Here is a 19,443-nt window from a genome sequence, read left to right as displayed (position 1 = left end):
TGGTACTTATCATTAAAGGGCCCTCTCCTCTCTCCTATTCTGTTTGAATGCCAGCAGCTTTATAAAATGAGTAGGAATCGTGGGTTTGTTTTGTTTTGTTTTAGGGGACAGAATGGGGCTATAACTGAAATTCTTGCTGTTTCTGTTGAGAACTTCTTAATGTTATGTTCTTTCCAAAAGACTAGAATATCTATAAAATGTTAAGATGGCTAACAAAAAAAGCTGGGGCCAGCATCGTGGAATAGAGGGTAAAGCTGTCACCCACAAACACTGGCATCACATATGGGTGCTGGTTCAAGTCTGGCTACTCTTTTTCCGATCTGGCTCCCTGCTAATGAGCCTGGGAATGTAGCAGGGGATAGCTGAAGTCCTTGGGCCCTTGCACCCATGTGGAAGACATGGAAGAAGTTCCTGGCTTTGGCCTGGTCCAGTTCCGGCCGTTGAGCCATTTGGGGATTGAACCAGTGGATGGAAAATCGACCTCCACTCCCACCCCCTCTGTAACTCTGCTTTTCAAATCAATAAAATAAGTCTTAGAAAAAAGACTACTTAGAAAAACACAATAACCTACATCTTTAAGGGAAAGTACTGGAATCAAGTTTATCTAACATTTCCTTGAATCAACAGTTAGTGCAAGGCAGATACCAATTTCCTTTGGTACCCACCAAACTGACAGCTGTCAGACAGTTTTCAAGGTGACAGTCAAAACAGCAGCCAACAGAGGAGGCCATTCCCATGTACGCCTTTTCCCAAATCTGAGCTGCTGGCCAGTTCTGAGACAAACCTCTCTCCCTCAGAGTCTTACTCAGTAGCTTCTTCTACTTGTCACACCAGCATTTTACTATCAGCATAATGAATGACAAAAAAACTAACACAGACAAGAAGCAGCGGATCACTTTGATCCCCTCCCAGTTTTCCACACTGTCCAAGCCCTAGTGAAAGAGACCTGCATTTTCACCACATGCTCCCTCTGGTCCAGGAGTACCCTCAGGGCTTCATACCACGTGAAGCAAGCTCGGTTCCTAAAATGCCCTTGATAACCGTAGAACACCTGCAACAGGCAAGTGAACTGCAACCCTGTCAATCACGTAAGTACTGTGGTAGGGGACAATATGCCTAGAGGGATTCTCTACCCATGAGATGCCATGCATGTTCTCTTCCTTCATCCGATGAAAAACTGCCTTCACAGCCGTCACCAGATTCCTTGCCTCCAGCATTATGGCACAGCAGGTTAAGCCATCACCTGCAACGCTACTGGTACCCCATATCAGAATGCTGATTTGAGTCCCAGCTGCTCTGCTTCTGATCCAGCTCCCGGATAATGCACTTGGGGAAGCAGAAGATGGCCTAAGTACTAGGACCATTGCCACCAGAATCAGAGACCTAGATGGAATTCCTGGCTCCTAGCTTTGGCCTGGCCCAGTCCTGACAGTTGCAGCCATTTGGGGAATGAACCAAGGGACAGAAGATCCCTCTCTCTGTCACTTGTCTTTCAAATATATAAAATGTTATTATTATTATTATTATTATTATATTATTTTAAAAAGATGATTCTGAAGGGCAAGCAGCAAGTGCTATGGGAGCTGAGCTGCCCTGAGACAAGAGTATCAAGGGTTCAACAAAGCAAGCCATTATTTCAGGCTCATGGCATCTTCCTCCCTTGCATGCAAACACCTAACAGATGGGCAAAGTGGGGATTCTTTTGTTTTCTACACTACTGTGGATCCCCATCAGGTATGCAGCAGACACCACCTTGCTAACTCATAACAGAGGAGAGTAAAGAACTACAGAACCAGCACATGTAAAGGATCAGAAATTACCTGAGGCTTTTACTAACAAAGGAGACCTAAAAGCATTCAATTTTTATTTATTTACTTTTTATTTAAAGGGGGGAGAAGGATGAGGGAGAAAGGGGAGGGGAGAGGAAAGAGAGAGAGAGAGCACCCCCATCTGCTGGTTCACTCCCAAATGAAGACAAGAACCAGGAACTCAATCAGGTCCAGCTACAATAGGAAATGGAAGTGGGACTTGAACTCAGTCACTTCTTTACTGGACAGAGGTGCACCAATCAGTCTCCTTACTATTAGGTCAAACACCCAGCCCACAGGCTTGAAAGCCTTTCAATCAGCTTGCAAAGTATACCTAGAAAGAACAGAAATTTGGAAATACAGGGACAAAATAGGGCTACTTTGCATTTTAAAAGTTTTTTTTTTTTTTTTAAAAATAGATCACTTGAACAGAAAAATTTGTAGTGTGAGAAAGGAATTTGTATCAGCAGAAATTAACTAAATAGATAACACTACACAGACCACATCACAGGAAACAAAATGAAGATGCCAATACCCTTTTAAAGATCCCTTTAAAGATAGCATTTCTTTCTCCACTAGGATTTTAATGTCCTGTCTTAGAGATCCCTTCTTCACTCTTTCTTAATGAGAGCTATGTTCCAGTTTCAATTCAATTCAACCAAGCACAAATTTACTGAGCTCAAACTGGACAAGGGATGCAGGGGATTTAAGGCTGCACATTTGGACTCTGACCCTCACCAAAAAAACACAACACAACACAGCAGGCATTAATCCAGTTTAGACACATGTGCGGGACAATAAACTGGAACTCTGGAATAGCTGAAAGGAAAACAGATCCGGATAAGACAAGAACCATGTGGGGGTGGGGGCCGGCACTATGGCATAGTAGGCTAAGCCTCCGCCTGCGGCACCAACATCCTGTATGGGCACTGGCTGGTGTCCCGGCTGTTCCTCTTGTGATCCAATTCTCTGCCTATGGCCTGGGAAAGCAGTAGAAGATGGCCCAAGTGCTTGGGTCCCTGCAACCGTGTGGGAGACCCAGAAGAAGCTCCTAGCTCCTAGCTCCTAGCTCCTGGCTCCCATTCGGCCCAGCTGTGGCCATTGCAGTCACTTGGGGAGTGAACCAGCATATGGAAGGCCTCTCTCTCTGTCTCTCCCTCTTTCTGTCTATAACTACCTCTCAAATAAATAAAATAAAACCTAATAAAATAAAACCCTAACCCTAACCCTAACTTAAAAAAAAAAAAAAAAAAAGAACCATGTGTGGAGCTATCTTAGGGAACAAAAAATCAAAAGGTCACAGCATTTCATGCTGTGTGTATTTTCCATGATCGGGGGAAGGGAGAACATTTAGCCTTTAACACCCCACACTGGAGTATCTGGGTTCAATTCCTGGCTCCAGCTTCCTGATACTGCAGATCCTGGAAGGCAGCAGTTATGGCCCAAGCACTTGGGTCCCTACCACTCATGTGAGAGACCTAGATTGAGTTCTTGGGTCCCTGCTTTGGCCCAGCAGTTGTGGACATTTGGGTAGTGAACCAGTGGATGAAATCGCTTGCTCACACTCACATGCTTGCACTCTCTGCCTCTCAAATAAATTCAATAATAAATTTTAAATAAACAAATAAATCTTTAGATTTATTTATTTGAAAGGCAGAATTACAGAGAGAGACAGAGAGAGATTTTCCATCTTCCGGTTTGCTCTCCTAGATGGTAGCAATGGCTGGAGCTGAGCCAAACCAAAGCCAGGAGCCAGGAGCTTCATAGGGGTCTCCCACACTGGTGCAAGGGCCCAAACACTTGAGTCATCCTCCACTGCTTTCCCAGGCCATTAACAGGAAGCTGGATCAGAAGTGAAACAGCCAGGACTCGAACCAGCACCCATATTGGATGCCAGTGTTGCAGGTGGCAGCTTAACCTGCTATGCCAACACCAGCCCCTCATTTTTATAAAAAATACAAATGGATATTACAGTTGCTTATAATTTAATTGTTTGTTTTTGTAATTTGAGAAGCTGACAGAGTGAGTTCCTATATACTGGTATATTCCCCAAATGCCCATAATAGCCAGGACTGGGTAGAGCTGAAGCCAGGAGCCAGATACTCACTCCAAGTCTCCCACATGGGTAGCAGAGATCCAACTACTTGAGCCATCACCTTTGCCTTCCGGTCTGCATTAGAAGGAAGCAGAGGGGCCAGCACTGTGGTATAGCAGGTAAAGCTGCCGCCTGCAGTACTGGCATCCTATATGGGTGCCAGTTCGGGTCCTGGCTGCTACACTTCTGATCTGGCTTTCTGCTATGGCCTGGGAAAGCAGTAGAAGAAGATGGCCCAAATCCTTGGGCCCCTGGACCTGCGTGGGAGAACTAGAAGAGGCTCCTGGCTCCTGGCTTCAGATTGGTGCAGCTCCAGCCATTGAGGCCATTTGGGGAGTGAACTAACGGATGGAAGACCTCTCTCTGCATCTGCCTCTCTGTAATTCTTTCAAGTGAACAAATGAAAAAAAAAATCTTTAAAAAACAAAAAAAGAAAGAAGGAAGCAGACTCAGGAATGGAGCTAGGTAGTGAAAACGGGTCAATATCTGCTAGGGAACTTGTTCAGCCCTCAGTGAATGACTTGGCTCGGATTTATTTATCTAGTTCTCTACTGATGATCATTTGGGTTATTGCTTATTTTTCTTCACCATAAACAATACTGCAACAAAGATCTGCGATACAAAATATATTTAGCAACTAGCTATTTCCTTAAGTCTATCCCTACAAAGATTTTTCCAGATCAACTGATACATATATTTAATAATTGAAAACATATTGCCAAATAGCCCTCCAAATGATTGTGCCAACTATGTTGCCAACATCAGTATATGAAAGTGCTAGTTCCTTACAACATTGGTATGTTTTCCAAGTGAATAAGGAAAAAAAGGAAATCTATTTTAATATGAATTTCTTTTACTGATAAAGGTCAAAGACTATGATCTTTGCAATGTGTTATTTTTCTTTTATAATTTTGAAGTGTGCTAGTTAGCATGCCTTGGCCATTATTCTCTCTCTCTCTAAGAAGCAGGAGATAGAGCTCACATTGCTGGTTCACTCCCCAAATGCCCAGGGCCAAAGCCAGGAGCCAGTAACTCAACCAAGACCTTCCATGTAGGCTGCAGGAACCCAATTACCTGAGCCATCAATGTTGCCTCCCAGGGTCTGAATTAGCAGGAGATTGGCACCAGGAGCCAAAAGTGAGCACTGAACTCAGGCAATCCTATATGAGAGGTAGGTGTCTTAACCATAAGACAAATATCCTCCCCATACAACTATTCTTACTGGGATAGTCCTGAAGATTTACAAAAACTCTACATAACAGAAAAAAAAAAGATCACTTACTGAACTTTTTGGCCCAAGTTAATAATTTATCCATTTTTAAAAAAATGGGTGGCAGCGGACCAAGAACTTCAAACATTTTCTTCTGTTTTCCCAGGCACATAAGCAGAGATCTGGATAGGAACTGGAGCAGCCAGGAATCCAACTGGCACTCAAAGGTGGCTTAACTGACTGACTATACCACAACACTGGCCCCAACATGACAATTCTTAAAGGCTCCACTACTTCCCAACAACACCAAACCTCCAACAAATGAATCTTTAGGGACAAACAAGATCCAAACCACAGTGGCAGGTTTCACTTATGCCTTGATAATTATGTAACCATTAGGGGCTGGTTTTGTTTTAATCATCCAGTTGTCATTTCCTACTGATGTCATTTTTTCACACTATCTTCACAAGAAATGCAAGATATACTCATTTTACTTTGCAAAGTCAAACAGACTAGGTCATATTAGTGATCTAGTTATATTCAGCTATACCTAGGTATTACAAAGCACAGGACAGCACCAGGGGTACCAAGACAACAGCAAACTGACTCAGACCATCCACAAGCTATACACTCAACACACTGAAGAAGCCAAAAGAAAAACAGTGACGGGCTCTGCCTGAACACAGGCCTGTCCATTCTCAGATAAGTTGAGGGAAACTGAGGGGTCTGGTAGCAAACAAAACACTTTTCAAACACAAAGGTTATAAGCTGGGGGGATGAAGATGCCAACCCCACATGTGCATACTTGGGAACCAATCATTCCACTTGGTTAGTATTTATGGTTAAAAATGTCTATCACAGCATTATTTACAATACTGACAATTAAAAACAATTTAAATGTCTAACAATCAGTGAACAGCTAAATAAATGTTATGAAAGTATTACCTGTCATTTAAAACTAAAATTTTAACATGGAAATGATAATAAACAAGATTTATAGTACAATATATTTCAGTTACATAAAAAAGAAAAACAGTGACATCCTGAAGGGGAACTCATAGAAATAAGTATTGAGATTTTTTGGGAATATGCACAAAGTGCATCTGCTAGAAACAATGCCATCTGTAACTGTGAGCACCACCTGTCCTCAGATCTTGACTTCTAAATACCACAACCACCTGAAAAGAACCAGCGCTCATAGCCGGCACCGCGGCTCACTAGGCTAATCCTCCGCCTTGGGGCGCCATCACACCAGGTTCTAGTCCTGGTCGGGGCACCGGATTCTGTCCCGGTTGCTCCTCTTCCAGGCCAGCTCTCTGCTGTGGCCAGGGAGTGCAGTGGAGGATGGCCCAAGTCCTTGGGCCCTGCACCCTATAGGAGACCAGGATAAGTACCTGGCTCCTGCCATCGGATCAGCGTGGTGTGCCGGCTGCAGTGCGCTGACCGCGGCGGCCATTGGAGGGTGAACTAACGGCAAAGGAAGACCTTTCTCTCTATCTCTCTCTCTCACTGTCCACTCTGCCTGTCAAAAAAAAAAAAAAAAAAAAAAAAAAGAACCAGTGCTCCTTCGAGAAAGACTGATTCCAAGAAAGGAAGTGACAAATGTGTTAAGACAAGCCCTGAGCATCTTGGGACGGAAATAAGTTAGTACTCAAAGAAAGGGGGACAACTCAAAGGACACAGGGGCTTCTAGGAATCTGTGAAAAAAAAAACTTTTTTCTTAAGATTTATTTATTTTGGGGATAGTGTTGTGATACAGCGGGAAAGCCAATGCCTGCAATGCTGCAATAAATGGGCACTGGTTCGTGTCCCAGCTGCCCCACTTCCTATCCAGTGCCCTGTTAACAGCCTGGGAAAAGCAGCAGAGATGGCCCAGGTCTTTGGATTCCTGCCACTCACACAGGAGATGCAGATATAGCCCCTGGCTCCTGATTCTGGCCTAGCCCAGCTTCAGTCATTGCAGATATCACAGGAGTGAACCACAGTAGAGAAGCTCTCTCTAACTCTTTTGAATAAATAAGTAAATCTATAAAAAGAAAAAAAAGATTAGGACTGGCATTGTGGCACAGAAGGTTAAGCCTCTTCCTGCAGTGCCAGCATCCCATATGGGTACCCGTTTGAGTCCTGGCTCCACTTCTGATCCAGCTCCTTGCTAATGTGGATTCTCTCTTTCTGTATTTCTTTCAATTTCAAATAAATCAATCTTAAAAAAATATTTATTTGAAAGGCGGACAGCAAAGAGGGAGGGAAAGACAGAGGATCTTCCATCTACTGGTTCACAACGGTTCACCAATGTGAAGAGAGCAGATGTACACAGCCCCTACACAAAAAGCAAGCACAGGAGCCATCCCAACCCTTTATTTGGGATAGGGGTTCAGATATCCCAGGGAAGTGGCCTAAAGTCAAAAAATGAAACAAGGGGCTGGCGCTGTGGCACAGTAGGTTAATCCTCCGCCTGCGGCACTGGCATCCCATATGGGCACCGGTTCTAGTCCCAGGTGCTTCTCTTCCAATCCAGCTCTCTGCTATGGCCTAGGAAAGCAGTAGAAGGTGGCCCAAGTGTTTGGGCCCCTTCACCCATGTGGGAGACCTGGAGGAAGCTCCTGGCTTTGGATCAGCCCAGCTCCTGCCATTGTGGCCATTTGGGGAGTGAACCAGCAGAAGACCTTTCTCTCTGTCTCTCCCTCTCACTGTCTGTAACTCTACCTCTCAAATAAATAAAATCCTAAAAAAAAAGAAGAAGAAGAAGAAGAAAAACAGCAGAATCAAATGACCAAAGGCAGCACTGAGGTTTATGGGAACTGATAAGAAACAGAGAGGGTGACAGGCTATAGAACAGGTCAATATTAGGCTGTCATGAAGCCATCTGAGACATATAATTAATCTATTACTCACCTAGCATCATCATTCATTGTAGTACTGTCAATAGGTGCCATGAAGCTCAGTAGCTTGCTAAGGACATGAAACCTAAACAGAGCAGGAAACAAAGAGACAGCAACATTAGGAACTATTAACCTAGAAAAGGAAACACCACATTGTTTGGATTGACAAACTCCAGAACTGATGACAGGAACATCCAGAGAGGACTAGAGAAAAATTTACAAGCACTTACAACTCATAATATTATTTTTCCCTTTTCCCATAATGCTACAGGTTTAAAAATCTGCCAACAATACACGCGATAAAGGACACAGACCAACACAGATCCATTTATATCATCACAGGCCCCCGAAAGAGCAGATAACTCTTGTTTCTTTGAGCAATATACAAACCCTTCAATGTTACTCCAGAAAAAAGACAATGAGGGGGCCAGCTCCACGGCGCAGTAGGTTAATCCTCTGCCTGCGGCGCCGGCATCCCATATGCGCGCTGGTTCTGGTCCCAGCTGCCCCTCTTCCAATCCAGCTCTCTGCTATGGCCTGGGAAAGCAGTAGAAGATGGCCCAAGTCCTTGGGCCCCTGCACCCGAATGGGAGACCAGAAGGAAGCACCTGGCACCTGGCTTCAGATTGGTGCAGCTCTGGCCGTTGCAGCCATCTGGGTAGTGAACCAATGCAAGAAGACCTTTCTCTCTGTCTCTTCCTCTCACTGTCTGTAACTCTACCTCTCAAATAAATAAATGAAATCTTAAAAAAAAAAAAAAAGACAATGAAGCCTTAATTACTCATTTTCATCCTTTATATACACTGTAATCATTTTTTCAGTGTCATTTAAGCTATCTACTGGCAACAGCACCCCTGTGGGTACAGGGGCCCAAGCACTTAGGCTATCTCCCGTTGCTTTCCCCAGCATATTAGCTGGGAGCTGGATCGGAAGTAGATTGGCCGGGTCTCAAACCAGCACCTGTATGGCATGCCAGCATTAGAGGCAGAGACTGACCCTGCTATACCACAACGCCAGTCCCTTCTGTGTGTGTGTATATATATATATATATATATATATATATTTAAACACCTTTTGTGTTTTTTTTTAATTTTTTAACTTAGCATTGTAAGCATTGTCCAACAAATGCCTACACAGAATTGCCGAAGCACCATAATATTTTATATTTTTGAACAGTTCTATTGTTACCAATTATTTTTATATAATGAAAACCAAAGCACAAAACTCTATGCATCACATTGAAAAGTCCCCTGTAGTCCTATCCCCTAGAAACAATAATTGTTAACTAAAACTAAATTTTGTTGTATTTCCCATTGACAAACAAAAACTTAACATATTTAACATAAAACGGTATTATAATGCACATGTGCGTAATGATGCTTCAGTTCACAATGCACAGTATACAGCAGTATATACCACACAGCCTAGGTGTGCAATCAGCTACACCAGCCAGGTTTATGTCAGAGCACTCTATGATGTTTACACATCGATGAGATTGCCAAACAACGCATTTCTCAGAACATCTCCCCATCATTAAGTGACACACAACCCAATATTCTGTATTATGTTTTTTTCCACTGAACCATATCATATTCTATACTTTATCTCAGTCTCAGAGTAAGCCATTCTGTCGACATATTATAATTTTTTGAATCTCCTACTGATGGACATATATAACCTCTCCCTTTTAAAAAACAGATTAAATAATGACAAAGTGAAGACTCTTATACATATTTTCATTTTTTTAAAAAAGGTTATTTATTTGAAAGGCAAAGAAGCACTGGGGGTTGGGGAAACAGACCTTTGATCAATTAATTCACTCCCCAAAGGGTCCCAATAGCCAAGGTTGGGCCAAGCTGAAACTGAGAGCCAGGAGCTCTACCAGGGTATCTCATGTGGGTGGCAGGAGCCCAAGAATTTGAGCCATCATCTGCTTTTTTTTTTTTTTTTTTTGACAGGCAGAGTGGACAGTGAAAGAGAGAGACAGAGAGAAAGGTCTTCCTTTGCCGTTGGTTCACCCTCCAATGGCCGCCGCGGTCAGCGCACTGCAGCAGCACACTGCGCTGATCCAAAGCCAGGAGCCAGGTGCTTCTCCTGGTCTCCCATGGGGTGCAGGGCCCAAGCACTTGGGCCATCCTCCACTGCACTCCAGGGCCAAAGCAGGGAACTGGCCTGGAAGAGGGGCAACCGGGACAGAATCCGGCACCCCGACCGGGACTAGAACCCGGTGTGCCAGCGCCGCGAGGCGGAGGATTAGCCTAGTGAGCCGTGGTGCCGGCCTCATCATCTGCTTCTGCCAGGATGCATTTGAATGAAGCCAGACTGGAAGCAGAGTAGGCAGGATTCAAATTGGCACTCCAATATGGAAAATGGGCATTTTAAGTGTGACTTAACCTGCTGTGCCATAATGCCAACCCATTCATACATCTCTAGTGGATAATTTTTCAGATATGAAACTGCTGAATTAAGATGTATGCATGTGTAAAATGGAAAAGCTATGCCAAAACACCCTCCCAGAGGTTGTATCAATGCATGAAATCATAAATACTCAAATAACCTTTCTATTTAAACATACAGCATATATGGCCTGGGAAAGCAGTCAAAGATGGCCCAAGTCTTTGGGCCCCTGCACCCACATGGGAGACCCAGAAGAAGTTCCTGGCTCCTGACTTCAGATAGGCCCAGCTCTGGTCATTACAGCCATTTGGGGAGTGAACCATCAGATGGAAGAGCGCTCTCGCTCGCTCGCTCGCTCTCTCTTTCTCTCTCTCACCATTGGGGGGTGAACCAATGGAAAAGGAAGACCTTTCTGTCTCTCTCTCTCTTTCTCTGCCTCTGTGACTGCCTTTCAAATAAAAAAAAAAAAATTCTTTTTTTTTATTTGACAGGCAGAGTGGACAGTGAGAGAGAGAGAGACAGAAAGAAAGGTCTTCCTTTTCCATTGGTTCATCCCTCCAATGGCCGCTGCGGCCGGCACACCGCGCTGATCCGAAGCCAGGAGCCAGGTGCTTCTCCTGGTCTCCCAAGCGGGTGCAGGGGCCCAAGCACTTGGGTCATCCTCCACTGCACTCCCTGGCCACAGCAGAGAGCTGGACTGGAAGAGGAGCAACTGGAACAGAATCCGGTGCCCGACCGGGACTAGAACCCGGTGTGCCAGCGCCGCAGGCGGAGGATTAGCCTATTGAGTCGTGGCGCTGGCCTAAAAAAAAATTCTTTTAAAAAAATAACAAAAATACTGTTAAGTAAATTTTAATATCTTCGGGTTTCATCAAACTTGCAGTGTCCATCTGAAAATGAATATTACTCTTAGTTATGTCCAAAAACAGGATTAACTGAACTTCTACTGGGCCAATGCTGTGGTGTAGTAGGTTAAGCCTCTGCCTGCAGCACTGGCATCCCATATGGGCATCAGTTCAACTCCCAGCTGCTCCACTTTCGATCCAGCTCCTTGCTAATTAGCCTGGGAAAGCAGTGAAAGATGGCCCAGGTGCTTGGGCCCTTGCACCCGCATGGGAGACCAGGAAGAAGCTCCCGGCTCCTGAATTTGGATTGCTGAATCTCTGGTCACTGCAGCCATTTGGGGGGTGAACCAACAGATGGAAGACCTCTTTAAGACCTCTTTCTATGTCTTTTCCTCTGTCTGTAACACTGCCTTTCAAATAAATTAATAAATCTTAAAAAAATAGTATTGACTACTTTCTACAGTTGTATTGTCCAATACAGTAACCACTACCCACATATGGTTACTGAACATTTGAAATGTGGTAAATATGAACCAAGATATACTGTCATTATAAGACACATATCAGATTCTAAAAACCTGAGACAAAAGAATGTGATAATGTGAAATATATCACAAAAAACATTTTATTAATTTTTTTATTTTTTTATTTTTTGACAGGCAGAGTGGACAGTGAGAGAGAGAGAGACAGAGAGAAAGGTCTTCCTTTGCCGTTGGTTCACCCTCCAATGGCCGCCGTGGCCGGCGCGCTGCGGACCGGCGCACCGCGCTGATCCGATGGCAGGAGCCAGGTGCTTCTCCTGGTCTCCCATGGGGTGCAGGGCCCAAGCACTTGGGCCATCCTCCACTGCACTCCCTGGCCACAGCAGAGAGCTGGCCTGGAAGAGGGGCAACCGGGACAGAATCCGGCACCCCGACCGGGACTAGAACCCGGTGTGCCGGCGCCGCAAGGCAGAGGATTAGCCTATTGAGCCGCGGCGCCGGCCCCACAAAGAACATTTAAAATAACAGATGATCAGCCATTTTTTATATACTGGGTTAAATGAAACATTATTAAAGTCCATCTGTTTCATTTTGATTTTTTAACGTGACTTTGAGGACATTTAAATTGGCAATGTTCAACAGACTATACTTTAATACAATTTACTCAATAACTATTAAGTACACAATGAGGGGGGGTCTATGCTGTGGCATAGAGGGGTAAGCCTCTAACTGCGGCACCAGCATCCCATATGGGCACCAGTTCTAATCTCAGCTGCTCTGCTTCCAATCCAGCTCTCTGCTGTGGCCTGGGAAAGCAGTAGAAGACGGCCCAAGTCCTTGGGCCCTTGTACATGTGTGGGAGATCGAGAAGCTCCTGGCTTCAGATCAGCTCAACTCCAGCCACTGTGACCATCTGGGGACTAAATCAGTGGATGGAAGACCTTTCTCTCTGCCTCTTCCTCGGTCTGTAACTCTGCCTATTAAATAAATCTTTTTTAAAAAGTACACGAGATGAAAGACAGGCTTTAAGAAGTAATTCAGATTAAAGACAATTTAGTAATGTGTACTTAACACTCAGCACTGAGCTGATCTCAGTGCTGCTGAAGAAAGGTGTGTATTTTTGTATTAAACAGCCAGACAAAGACAAATGTAATTTTGTTATGCAAGAATGTATATAGGTAGGCATTTGGTCTGGCGGTTAAGATGCCCATAACAGAGTGCCTGGTTCTGATACTGCCTCCAGCTGCCTCTGGCTCCTGACTCCATCTTCCTTCTAATCCAGATCCTGGGAGGCAAAGGTGATGGTCGAAGCAACTAGACTCCTGCCACCCATATGGGAAACCTAGGCTGAGTTCCTGGCTCCAGCCTTGCTTTTAAAAGTACACTAACACAGTAAGACATCATCCTATTTAAAAAAAAAAAAAAAAAAAAAAAAAAGCCCTAGAGTTGAATCCATTCACATTATGGCTTCTGATTAGATAATGTTAAATTCACCTGCATGCAATGCTGAGTAAAATACTAATAATCAATAATTACAATTGAAATGAATATTAAAGTAACTCTTGGAGTGGATTAAGATGCAGGGTAGGGAGGGAGCTTGCTGCTTGACTCTAGAAGATAGTTTTAAAAAAGCAGAAAGAGTGCAGTCTGAGGGAAGAGTTAGGGAGAAACAGCAGAGGAAACTATGTAAATTGGAGGAACACAGTGGACCTACATGTAGGGCGAAGACATCCACAACTTAGGACCCCACCAGCAGAGAGCCTCCACACCAGCACTGGAGAGCAAGGTGAGACCAGACTGCAGCAGCCCAAGTCACTGGTGAAAAAGCTGCAGGAAGAGCCTAGAGGGAATCTGGCTTGAAGCCCCATGGGGGATGGTGTACCCACCAAAATAGAGGAGAAAAAACAAAGGGGGAGGGCACATTTTCTCTCTCCCCAATCGTCCTGCAAAGGTGTCCTGTAAAAGCTGACAGACAGAAAGCACCATTTTGGACATATGTAACAGCTATGCCAGCTCATATCTGCCCCCAGCAACCAGCCAGGCGGAGACTCCTGAGTCTGGTGGGGAGAATAGACAGGGGGCTGGGTGCTCGTGACTGTGAAAGGCTTGTGTGCCACCGAGACTGTGGAAACAATGAGGCTGCATGGGAGGACTGAGGGTGTGGCTGGGACACTGGGCAGTCACCATGAGAGGCTCCACACTATCAGGGCTCCTTGGTTACCTGGTGAGAGACACTGCTGGGGAATCTGAGCTTATACTGAGGATTGCACAGATCCTTTGTGTGGTCCTTGTAGCAGAGCAGATGAATAATATACTCACTGGGGCTAGCACCCAGGCACTGGTCTCCTTCGAGGAGAGGAGCTCAGCTGAGTCTATGCCAACAGACAAGAAGAAACCTCCCCTCTGATTAAAAAAAAAAAAAAAAATTACCACACCAAACTTGGGTGTTTTCTCAGACACACCCTTCACCCTGGAGCACTGAACAGAGCTCCCTGGCCACTCCCACCACACACCTCTAGTTATTCCCTGAAAGCAGACTCTCCACTAATCCACACATAGTCCAAAGACAAAAGCAACCACAGCAAAAAATGAAAGAAACCAACAAGTATCCCCACAAATGCAGAAAAACAAATGAACAAATTGAAGAAACAAGAATAAGGAAGACAATGTGACACCCTCAAAAGAACACAACACCTCACTACTAGATTGTGAAGATGACGAGACTGAAGAAATGTCAGAAACAGAATTCAAAAAATTGATCTTAGGATTATTTAGAAGTAATCAGAAGCAAATGCATAAACTAATGAAATCCACCTGTCCAGCCCTGCAGAAGATGCTTGAGGATGTGCTGCACACAGAAACACAAAAACACGGTCATCACTACAGAAGAACAAAGAGGAAGAAAAGCTGCCAGTAAAAGTGCTAAGGAAATCCAAAGTAAAAAATAGGAATATTTATGGAAAAATGGCAGGGCAAAGTCATTACTTATGAATAGTCACCTTGAATGAAAATGGCCCTAACTCTCCAGTTAAAAGACAGACTGGCTGAATGGACTCAAAAACAAAACCCATCTATTTGCTGCCTACCAGAAACACATCTCACCAACAAAGATGCATGCAAACTGAAAGACAAAGGATGGAAAAAGACATTCCATGCTAACATAAACCAAAAAAGAGCTGGTATAGCCATCCTAATATCAGACAAAATAGACTTTAACACAAAAACTATTAAAAGAGACAAGGGCACTATGTAATGATTAAGGTATCAATTCAACAGGAAGAGGTGACTATTATAAACATATATACACCTAATTACAGAGCACCTGACGATTTAAAAGAAATGTTAAGGGACCTCAAGGGAGAGAAACAGACTCAAATGCAATAGTATTGGGGGATTTCAATACCCCATTTTCAGCAATGGACAGATCAACCAGACAGAAAATCAGCAACAAAACAGCAGAGTTAATTGACATTATAGACCAAATGGACCTAACAAATATCCACAGAGCTTTCCATCCTATGGCTGCAGAATACACATTCTTCTCACCTGTGCATGGAACCTTCTCTAGGACTGACCACCTGCTAGGCCATAAAGCAAGTCTCAGCAAATTCAAAAAAGTTGAAATCATACCATGCATCTTCTCTGACCACAAGGCAATGAAGCTGGAATTCAGCAACTCAGGAATCACTAGAACATATGCAAACACATGGAGACTGAACAACATACTGCTGAATGAACAGTGCATCACAGAAGAAATCAAAAGAGAAATCAAAACTTCTGGGATACAACAAAAGCAGTGTTAAGAGTTTATGGCAATTGGTGCCTACATCAAGAAATTGAAAAGACTCCAAATAAATGAGTTATCAATGCATCTCAAGGATCTAGAAAAACAACAACAAACCAAACCAAAAACGAGTAGGAGAAAAGAAATAATTAAAATTAGAGAGGAAATCTGGCATTTATGGTTCAACATTTGCAAATCAATCAATGTGATATATATCACATTAACAAGCTGAAGAACAAAAAACCATATGATTATCTCAATAGATGCAGAGAAAGCATTTGATAAAATATAATACCCTTTCATCATGAAAACTCTAAGCAAATTGGGTATAGAGGGAACATTCCTCAATACAATCAAGGCAATTTATGAAAACCAATCCCTGGAGCAAGAACAGCCTCTTCAGCAAATGGTGCTCAGAAAACTGAATTTCTACATGTAGGAGTGTTAAGAAAGATCCACACCTTACGCCTTACATGAAAATCCATTAAAAATGGATTAAAGACCTAAATCTATGATCTGATACCATCAAACTACTAGAGAACATTGGGGAAACCCTGCAAGACACTGGCATAGGCAAAGAGTTCTTGGAAAAGACCCCAGAGGCACAGGCAGACAAAGCCAAAATCAAAGATGGGATTACATCTAACTGAGAAGCTTCTGTACTGCAAAAGAAACACTTAAGAAAGTGAAGAGGCAACTGACAGAATGGGAGAAATTACTTGCAAAGTATGCAACTGATAAAGGATGAATATATAAAGAGATCAAGAAACTCCACAACAACAAAACCAATAGCCCAGTTAAGAAATTGGCAAAGGACTTAAATAGACATTTTTCGAAAGAGGAAATCCAAATGGCCAACAGACACATGAGAAAAATGATCAGAATCACTAGACATCAGGGAAATGCAAATCAAAACCGCAATGAGGTTTCACCTCATCCCCATTAGAATTGCTTTCATGCAGAAATTAACAAACAAAAAAATATTGGCCAAGATGTGAGGAAAAAATTCACTGTTGGTAGGAATGGAAACTGGTAAAACCACTATGAAAATCAGTTTGGTGATACCTCAGAAATCTGAATATAGACCTACCATATGACCTAGCCATCCCACTCCTGGGAATTTACCCAAGGGAAATGAAATCAGCAAATAAAAGTGTTATCTGCACCCCTGTATTTATTGCAGCTCAATTCACATTAGTTAAGACATGGAATCAACCTAAATGCCGATCAACAGAAGACTGGATAAAGAAATTATGGGATATGTACAGTTTAAAAAAAATGAAATCAAGTCATTTGCGACAAAATGAATGAATATGGAAAACATCATTCTTAGTGAAATAAGCTAGTCCCAAAGGGATAAATACCATATGTTCTTCCTGATCTGTGATAATTAATAGAGCACTAAAGGCAATCTGTAGAAGTGAAACTGACACTTTGAGAAGCAATGACTTGAACAGCCCTTGTCTTGACTGTCAAGGAACAGTTTTTTGTTTTTCTTAATGGAGAATGGGAAAGGGAAAGGGAAAGGGAGAAGGAAGTGGGGCACAAGTCGGGGTGGGAGAGCGGGTATTATGGAAGAATCACTATATTCCTAAAGCTGTACTTATGAAATCTGTACTCATTAAATAAATGGTTTCTTTGGGGGAAAATTATATTTACAAAAAAACAGGGAGACCAGGAAAAGCACCTGGCTCCTGGCTCCTGCCATCGGATAGGTGCGGTGCGCCGGCCGCAGCGCGCCGGCCGCGGCGGCCATTGGAGGGTGAACCAACGGCAAAGGAAGACCTTTCTCTCTGTCTCTCTCTCTCACTGTCCACTCTGCCTGTCAAAAAAAAAAAAAAAAAAAAATTCTTTTTAATAAATTACTTTCTAAGGCCCAATAAGCAAGCTGCCATGCCCAGTCTGACTAGGCTATAATTCTTTTTTAAATTTATTATTTATTTGAGAGTTAGAGTTAGAGAGAGAGAGAGAGAGAGAGAGGTCTTCCATCTGCTGGTTCACTCCACAAATGGCTGCAACAGCCAGAACTGAGCTGATCTGAAGCTGGGAGCCTGGAGCTTCTTCTGGGTCTCTCACAATGGCACAGGCACCTAAGCATTTAGGCCATTTTCTACTGCTTTTCCAAGCCACAGAAGAGAGCTGAATCGGAAGAGGAACAACCAGGTCATGAACAGGTACCCATACGGGAAGCCGGTGCTGCAGGTGGAGGCTCAGCTCACTATGCCACAGCGCCAGCCCCAACTAGGTTATAATTTATAATGGCTGTTATCATTTAAGCTATTTCAACAAGGTAATATTAATCCTCAATATGTTTCTGGAAATCTTATCTTTCCAACACTATCACAAAGAGCCAAAATTGCTCAATAGTGGGACACGGTATCAGTGATGACAGCTGCCATGCCCTCCCTATTCTCCTGAAGTCTACTTTAAAGAAGTTATTTATGGGCCAGTGCCGTGGCACAGTAGGTTAATCCTCTGCCTGTGGTGCCAGCATTGCATATGGGCGCTGGTTCTAGTCCCAGCTGTTCCACTTCCAGTCCAGCTCTCTGCTATGGCCTAGGAAAGCTGTAGAAGATGGCCCACATCCTTGGGTCCCTGCACCGATGTGGGCAACCCAGAGGAAGCTCCTGGCTCCTGGCTTCTGGCTTCGGATCATTGCAGCTCCAGCCATTGTGGCCATTTGGGGAGTGAACCAATGGAGGGAAGAGCTTTCTCTCTCTTTCTCTCTCTCTCTCTCTCTCTCTCTCTCTCTGTAACTCTACTCTCAAATAAATAAATAAAGATCTTTAAAAAAAAGTTATTTATAATATTTTCATATAGCCTTGGCCACCAGGCTAATCCTTTATGCTATGATGGTAATGTATGCAAAAGGTCATTTTGGTGTCTGCATAAGCCATTTGGTCCTTCTGGTGAAACAACTCAAGAATCAGGCAGTTAAGACACCTACATCAGAGTATCTGGGTTTGAAACCCAGCTCCAGCTCTTGGCTCCAACTTCCTGCACACCCTGGGAGGCAGCAGGTAATGATGGATCAAGCAGTTGGGAGACCTTAATTGAGTTCCTGGCTCTGTTTTTTGGTTCTGGTCCAGCCCTGGTAGTTGTGGCCATTTGGGGAGTGAATCAGCAAATGAAAACACTCTCTCATTTGCTAGTACACGCTCTCAAATCTTTTTATTTATTTTATTTATTTTTTATTTTTTTGACAGGCAGAGTGGACAGTGAGAGAAAGAGACAGAGAGAAAGGTCTTCCTTTTTCCGTTGGTTCACCCCCCAAATGGCTGCTGCGGCTGGCGCACCGCAGCCGGTGCACTGCGCTGATCAGAAGCCAGGAGCCAGGTGCTTCTCCTGGTCTCCCACGCAGGTGCAGGGCCCAAGCACTTGGGCCATCCTCCACTGCACTCCCGGGCCACAGCAGAGAGCTGGACTGGAGGAGGAGCAACCGGGACAGAATCCGGCGCCCCAACCAGGACTAGAACCTGGGGTGCCGGTGCCACAGGTGGAGGATTAGCCAAATGAGCCGCAGCACCGGCCTTTTATTTATTTATTTATTTATTTTTTGTTAAAGATTTATGTATTATGAAAGTCTGAGTTACACAGAGAGAGGAGAGACTCTTCAAAAGTACAGGTGCCAGGAGGTCAGGGAGAGAGAAATGTGCCTCCTTTTTTACCCTCTAGGTTGGCAGGTACACTGTCCCCCATAAGGCTCCAAGCCAGGCCCAACCCTGACTCTTCCTGCAGCTTAATCGCCAGTGGCTTGGGCTGCTTGCAGTCTGGTCTTATCTTACTCCAAAGCTGGTGCTGAGGCTCTTGGTTACTGGGGTCCCAAGCTGTGTGCATCCATACCCCCCACATAAGTCCACAATGTCCCTCCAACTTGTGTGGAGTTTCTTCTGCTATTTTCTTCCTAATCCTTCCCTGAGATTGCACTCTATCCATTTTT

General features: G+C 43.9%; 1 protein-coding gene across 5 annotated transcripts in view; it reads right to left on the bottom strand.

Moving 5' to 3' along the window:
- The window catches only part of AATF (apoptosis antagonizing transcription factor), a 122,519-nt gene that overhangs the window by 23,660 nt on the left and 79,416 nt on the right, over nt 1-19,443 (bottom strand). For 4 of the 5 annotated variants that reach the window (XM_008271166.5, XM_070061046.2, XM_051824700.3 and 1 more), the window contains one exon: nt 8,009-8,080. In XM_008271166.5, the coding sequence (XP_008269388.1) occupies nt 8,009-8,080 (72 nt within the window). Of the gene's footprint in view, nt 1-1,858; nt 2,143-8,008; nt 8,081-19,443 lie in introns of those variants that run through there. The other variant, XM_089317370.1, reaches the window with a different exon arrangement.

The sequence above is a fragment of the Oryctolagus cuniculus genome, chromosome 17 (genome assembly GCF_051225735.1).
Source record: "Oryctolagus cuniculus isolate XC-2025 breed Fujian yellow rabbit chromosome 17, ASM5122573v1, whole genome shotgun sequence".
Taxonomy (NCBI): domain Eukaryota; kingdom Metazoa; phylum Chordata; class Mammalia; order Lagomorpha; family Leporidae; genus Oryctolagus; species Oryctolagus cuniculus.
This window is presented reverse-complemented; position numbering and strand designations above follow the sequence as displayed.